This window comes from Ictidomys tridecemlineatus, chromosome 2, assembly GCF_052094955.1.
Source record: "Ictidomys tridecemlineatus isolate mIctTri1 chromosome 2, mIctTri1.hap1, whole genome shotgun sequence".
NCBI classification, from domain to species: domain Eukaryota; kingdom Metazoa; phylum Chordata; class Mammalia; order Rodentia; family Sciuridae; genus Ictidomys; species Ictidomys tridecemlineatus.
This window is the reverse complement of record NC_135478.1, coordinates 220,137,153-220,144,172: the sequence shown is the minus strand read 5'-3', so window position 1 is coordinate 220,144,172 and position 7,020 is coordinate 220,137,153. Positions and strand designations below refer to the sequence as shown.

The 7,020-nt window shown below is 43.7% G+C and overlaps 1 protein-coding gene across 6 annotated transcripts in view; it reads right to left on the bottom strand.

The window, feature by feature from the left end:
- Window positions 1–536: 536 nt before the first annotated feature.
- The window catches only part of Casp2 (caspase 2), a 14,945-nt gene continuing 8,461 nt past the window's right edge, over window positions 537–7,020 (bottom strand). For 2 of the 6 annotated variants that reach the window (XM_005326611.5, XM_040291326.2), the window contains 4 exons: window positions 6,805–6,895; window positions 3,591–3,728; window positions 3,346–3,455; window positions 537–3,194 (listed from right to left, as the gene is read on the bottom strand). In XM_005326611.5, coding sequence (XP_005326668.1) covers window positions 3,063–3,194; window positions 3,346–3,455; window positions 3,591–3,728; window positions 6,805–6,895 — 471 coding nt within the window. In that variant the 3' untranslated portion in view covers window positions 537–3,062. Of the gene's footprint in view, window positions 3,195–3,345; window positions 3,456–3,590; window positions 3,729–6,659; window positions 6,721–6,804; window positions 6,896–7,020 lie in introns of those variants that run through there. The other 4 variants (XM_078040682.1, XM_040291325.2, XM_021727231.3 and 1 more) reach the window with 4 other exon arrangements.

The following is a 7,020-nucleotide window of genomic DNA, read 5'->3' as shown; positions in this document are numbered from 1 at the left end:
TGCTGCCCTAGAATTCTTTTTTTTGGTACCAGGAATTGAACTCGGAGGCACTCAACCACTGAGCCACACCCCCAGCACTATTTTGAATTTTATTTAGAGACGGGGTCTTAGTGAGTTGCTAAGTGCCTCACCTTTGCCAAGGCTAGCTTTGAATCTGAGATCCTTCTGCCACCATGCCCAGCCCTAAGTCTGTTACAATCTCTGCTCACCTTAAACATCACTTGGCCCATGCGAGAAATGGAGTACTACTATTCCTTCTCTCCTATCCTCCTATTCCAGTCTGTCACTCCAGCCTCCATCCCATAATTAAATAAGCTAGAACCAACACTGCTTGGTAAAGACTCATCTGAACATGAGAAATCAAACCCAGGGCTATATCAACGTATGAGAAAGAGGGGCAGCAAAATAAGGGGTCTTCAGTTCTAGGTATGCCTCGTGAGGTGGCAAGGAATGATGCAGGACAAGGCCCAAGAAAATGAAGACACGTGGCTCTGAAAACTGAGCATCTACAGAAACAGACACCAGGCAGGCAACAGTAACAAATATGAACATTTATTTGGCACCTCATGGCAATACAAATCTTGGCAGTGGGAAGTGGAAAGGCTAGATCACTCAAATACGCCCATCCTACACTGACCCAAAGGGAGCAAGTCTTCAAGCCACCCGCTCGCACAACAAATGTTTACTGAGCACCTTGACTATTGCATGTGTGCATTCTGCTAGGCACCATGCAGGATGTGAAAGAAGCTGTCTCACAGATGGTATGTCTTCAAGGAGCTAAAAATACCAGTGAACAAAAACAGAACACCTGGAAAAACACAAGTACAAATACTCAACTGTATAATGTCAAAAGGGAAATTTTGTCAAAAAGTAGGATTCTAGAAAGGGTTGGCTGCTGGCCTCCTTTCTTCATTCAACGAACATTTACTGAAGATTTAGTAAGCGCCAAGCACTGGGTCCATACAGGTAAGAGAGCCAGGGTTCCTGCCCTCTTGGAGCTTATAGCCTAGTAGGAGATATAAAAACAAACAAGTAAAACAAACAAATATGTAATTACAAGTTGCAGTAAGTGCAAGGAAAGAATGAAACGAGCTGGACAAGGTGGCAGACACTGTAATTGCAGGTTCTTGGAAGGCTGAGGCAGGAGGATCAAAAGTTCAAGACCAGAATCAACAATGTGGCAAAATCTCTTCTCAAAAAATAAAAAGGACTAGAGGATGCAGCTCAATGGAAGCATGCCCCTAGGTTCAATCCCCAGAACCAAAGAAGAATAATTAAACAGAAAGCAGTAATAAACAGAGAAGACTGTTTATTAGGTTTCATAGAAGCAGATCACAGGTTGGGAAGGCCTCCATGAAACTCGAAGAATAAGATGCTATCCCAGGCAAGAGCATTGGGATAGAGAGCTTAGAACAGCTGAGACACTAAGAGGCCACGGGGTTAGAGCATAGTGAGAAGCCACTACTTAATAAGGTTCAAGTGGAAGACAAGGGCCATATCTCACAAACCAGGGTAAGGAGTTTGAATTTTATGAGGTGTAACAGGAAGCCAAAGAGTTCCAAGCAGGAGAATGATATCATCAGATTTATATTTAAAAAACAAAAAGTGGCCAGGCAATGGAACATGCTTATCATCCCAGTGACTTACGAAGCTGAGGCAGGAGGATCAAAAGTTCCAGGCAGCCTCAGGAACCTAGTAAAACCCTAAGTAACTTACCAAAAACCTGTCATCCCCCCCTCAAAATAATAAAAAGGGCTAGAGATGCAGCTCAGTGATACAGTGTCCCTGAGTTCAATCTCTAATACCAAGAAACAAAAAACTAAAATAATGTCCCTCAAAACATAATGAACAAACAAAAAAACCCAAAACCATTCTGTTATGTGAAGAATAGACTGGAGAGGGTAAAATGGAAATGGAAAGAATGCCTTAAGAACAGGAAGGTTTCATAGAAGCAGAAATAAAGTTTCTAGGTTTGAAAGAATAATAATGTGTGTGGTAATATCCTCACTGAAATAGAATGGGAGGGGAGAGAAGACCACATAAAATCAAAACAAGTCTGACAAAGAAGCAGAGTGCACGAGCCAAAGGACCCGCAAAGGGGCACCGCCCACTGACATAGCAGAACTGAACAGAAGGAAACGCAGCAGTGAAAGGAAGAGACATGAAGGAGGGAGACAACAGTGGGAAGCTATTCCAGAAATCCAGATGTGAGGTTCCCTTTGACTGCCTGGACATGAGAACACTACGGGAGAGGAAGGGACATCTCGGAGGAGAGAGAAAGCAGACACGTGGCAGGTCAGTGTGAGCAGAACACCACCCTCCTGGCCTTTTGCCCACTCTCCCCACACACTCACTTCAGTAACCGCTCGGGGAAAGAAGGCCCAAGGAAGCTCTTTAACACTCCCAGGAGCAAAGCATGCAGACCCAACTGCTGATGAAAGGCTGGCTTCCTGCAGCCCAAAGGGTGAAGTGAGAAGACTGCTGTCCACAGGGACCCGCGGTCCTGAAGGGAATGTACAGGCACTTCTGCTCACAGTAGAGGGTGTGTCTTTCAGTCACATCTACCTTTTCAAAGCCAAATGAAAATGCCTATGTTAACTTAGGACACCCTCCAAACTCTCTGGGACAAACGGTGTTGGGAAATGGAACACAGAACAGATATGAGACCATCTTTGAAACATCATTACTACTGTAATAAGAGTGACGACCAAAGTGCCCCATAGAAGCCCTGGGGGCTGAAGTAACAAACACTAAGAAACCTGCATGCCCTCCCCCACAATGGTACTGTTCCTAGCACTGCCTGCCAGGCTCTTTGATTGCAGCCAAAACATTCCTGGCAACAAGTTCAGCCAGAACCGGCTCTACAGGGAGAGCTTCACACAAGAGGAGCTGGCCTGGAGTCCCCCACACAAAGGCGGAGATGATGGGCACTAGAAACAAGCCTGGGGGGTCCCCATATCCCTGAGGGGGCAGAACAGAAACTGCATCTGGAAGAAAAAAGGCTCTATCGTGCCTCTGGTGGTCCAGTGGCCGCCAACAGCATGGACGATGGGGAGGTGGCATCACGTGGGAGGGTATCCTGGGAACAGGTAGAGGTGACGGCACAGAGTGCTGCAGTACTCAGACATCTCCTTGCATCGGTGGAACTCTGTGCCAGGGGCGTAGCCTTCACGCTCCTTGATGAGGGCATTCACCTGGAAAGGTAGAGCCAGTGATCCAGAGTCTAAGATCAGCTTGTGCTTTCACGACAGCAGTCCAATACAAGAGAAGAGAGCCTAAGAGAAGTGGTGCAAGGAAGAGGAAGGGAGATGCGAGGGCTTAAGGAGCCAGCCCATGCTGACTTACCTTAACCAGCATGTCGGCCACATGCATGTCACAAGCCCTCTCAGAGAACACCTGGGCGAGTGCCTCAATATACCAGGAACCCCGTTTGGTATTCCGCATGGCAGCAGTGCCTGTAACCAGAAAGCATGAAGGTCATGGGGAATCCTCCCCAATACAGGTGACTTCCATGGTATCTTGTATCCTGCAGTATGAAAAACTCAAGCCCAGAGTATATCTTCTGGGTTACCTACTGGAATCCCAAATACCTTTGAGGCAGGCATAGCCACAAATCATGTCAGAGCGAGTGGGCAGTCTCATCCTCAGCATCTCCTCTTTCCCAGCATCACTCTCCTCACACCCGGGCTTCTTTCCATCCTGCTGGTCAACACCGCGGTCAGTCTCGTCTGTAGAAAGGCACACAAAATGAACAAAGATGTTACTTTCTCCCGTCTCTAGCAGCCTGTCACAGGTAAGCCCAGTTCCCTATAACCTTGAATGGGAAGAGTCATCTCCAGCTGTTGTCTCCAACCTATGATAGATGAATTTAAAAACAGAAGTTATTACTTTCCCAGCATGCCTCATTATCCAGGGGGTGCCTACTAGGCCAGGCACTGCACTCAAACACATGCATATATACACGGCGAGGCAAAAAAAATCATCTAAGTTCAATTGGAAAAATACCTAGAAGTCACAGTGCTTTGACTGTAAAAAGCAATAGACACACTCAGTTTTATTACATAAGCAAAAACCAAAAAATGCTATATAAAAACCATAACTTTAATCTATATTATCGGTAAAATAAGCTATAAAACTACTCATGATCAGTAGTTCCCATGGTGATTTTGATATCTTTAAAGAACTTACTACTTGTTTAATTTTACAAGATAAATTATAGCAGGCATCTAAGGTTTAAGAGAAATTTTAAAGAGGAAGAAATTAAAATAGGAATAATTTATTTTTTTCCCTCAAAACTGAAAAAAGAACACCATTATTCAAGCTCAGTGGTAGTGTCATAGCATCACTGAGCATATGCCCAAACTCTTGACTTAGAGCTTATCTACCCCAAGACAGATTCTTATTTTCAATGTTGCTGTTTCATTTGGGGGGAGGCAGGAGTCCTGTTGGTAGAAAGGGAGACAGGAAAGACCACAGGTCAACAGCAGAGGTGTGTGCTCTTTCATAGTATTTCTTGCTCCATGCAACATTCAAGAGCCTGGTGAAAAATTGTGGAAGAAAGGACCAAGATTCATTGATTCAATAATAGGTCACTGAGCAACGGCCATGTATCAGATGCTGTTTTATATGAAGCCCTAAGGATATGGTAAAGGAAAAGTCACCTTATGAAACTTCCACTTCAATTGAGATGTTAGTCAACTTGGCAGGGGTCATACTTTCATAGACATTAATTATATTACCAAATGTAGCAGAAAGAAAGCTCAAATTTTCAAAGGAATAATCAACTACTGTTCATCCTTTAATGAATACAGTTTTGAGAGACAAAGGGAAGAGGAGGAGCAAAGATTCAGATTATCCCAGGAAAGAGCAATTGCCCTATCCAGATTCAGTTCTGTATTCATCTCTAAATTCAGAAAATGACCACTAATGTCATATTTATTTCACTTTGCTGGTTATGACTCCTAAAGGAAATGGGCCAAGATAAGTATGTCCTTCAAGAGACAGGGAACTCCTTTCTTGCCTTCACATCACAGATCTATCACTCAGTAAATGCTACTGGTTCTTTCTTTACAATATCTCCTAATGTTTTCCATATTACTGCTACAATTTCTTAGGCAGGTAAATTTTCATTCATTCATTCAACCATTTGTAAGTGTCACCAGGGGCAGGCAGTGCTCTGGACTTGGGAAAAGCACAGTGAATGCAAAACTAGGTTTGTGTTCTCATATGCTCTTAGAGCAGCTCCCTCACATGGTGACCTTCCTGGGGGAAACTCAACATATTATTTCTTTATTAAGCTCCCAACAGCTCCATACTGTCATCTGTTGAAGTTCAAAATCTCAACTGTGAGTAAAAGTTTGTAATCAGCTGGACCTACTTCCTGTGATCATACACACCACAGGAAATGTCAGCTTTTTAACTGGATCCCACAACTGGGGTTAGGGGGAATGTGTCCTTTTTACTCTCAGGTGCTTGTCACATTATACTGTTCCTTTCCCTTGGAAAAACTCTCCAAAGACTTTACCAAAGATTTACCTATGTAAATCATATATCCTGGATCAAATTAAGTCTTACCCTAGCCACAAAAGTCTTTTCATACTAACTGCACTTAAAAATGATGTATTCTTACTAAGTATTTCCTCATATGTGTGGTTTCTAATTTTGCTCATGCTTGAGAACTAGTCTCAAGCTACTACGTGTATATTTGCTTTAGTTTCCAGAGTAACTGCGAGGTTCTTTTGCTTCTGTGATAGTATCTGGTGTAGTATTAGTCATGTTGTAGGGCCTCAGTAAACTACATCTTTGGTGATATCAGATTAGGAAAATAATGTTAGCTATTATATAACAACTTCAAAAATTTGAATGGTTGGACAAAATGGACTTCAACCCAAACTATAAGCCCCTTGAGGGCAGTGACCACATTCTAACAGTCATAGCTAGCTTTGTAGATTTACCCTACATCAGGTACTATGTAAACTTGCTTTTCCATGCACTATTCTGTCTAATCATCACAACTACCTTATGAAATAGGTATAACTGCCTACATTTTATTTAAAGAAAACTGAGGCAAAGGAATGTCAAATAACTTCTTTAACTTCAAATAATTACTAAGCAGCAGAGTCAGAATTTGACTCCAAATTTAGAACTCTTAATTACTACTGTTTTCCTCCAGGGTGAGAAGCAGGCCTGTGGTGTCTTCTGAGCCTTGTCATGCAGGCCTGCCTCTTAAAGGGGTAGAACAGACTGCAGGAAAAAAGAAGAGGGACAGAAGCAGCTCAGGAAAGTCCAAGGTTGAAATGGAGTCTGTATTGTTATCCTGTGTGGTCCATGAATGATAAAAAGGAAGCAAGAATGGAAGTGTAGGTGAACAGAGAAGTACAAGGGGGAAGACAGAAGGAAAGAGAAAAGAGGAAAGAGATAAAATGTGAGGAGAAGTAGGAAGAGAGAGACAGAAAACCCTTAACTGGAATGATTAACAACAAAAAAAGTGTATCAGAGTTAATAAGCACAGAGAAGAGTACAAGTTCTCAGAAAAAGGGGCGAAGACACTGACAAGAGAACTCTGAGAATAGGCTATGGTGGTGCACAGAGAACTGACCAGCCTGAGAGCCAGGGGCTGCCCAAGTCCCAGCACACCCCATGCATTGGGAGACACTTACAGAGCAAGAGAGGCGGTGGCAGCAGTGAACAGAAGGAGGTGCCCAAGGGATCCAATAGCACCTGAGAGGAGCAAACAGGAAAGTGAGAGCTGGTGGAGGCTGCCCAGGAGCCATCACCCAGGTGCCGGTCTGCCAGGGCACTCACCTCCACGGCAGGCCTGGATGAAGAACATTTTCGGCTTGTTCTGAAGGCTTGGACAGTTAGCGTTGTCAAAGAGCCGAAAAACCTCTTGGAGCTGCGGAGAGAAATAAAGGAGAAGAGAGGATAAGTTGTCAATAAGGACTCCGGAAGTCCTACACATACAATAGTAACTGCTGCTATAAAGGAGGTCAAGTGGGAAGTGACACAGCTTAGATCCAA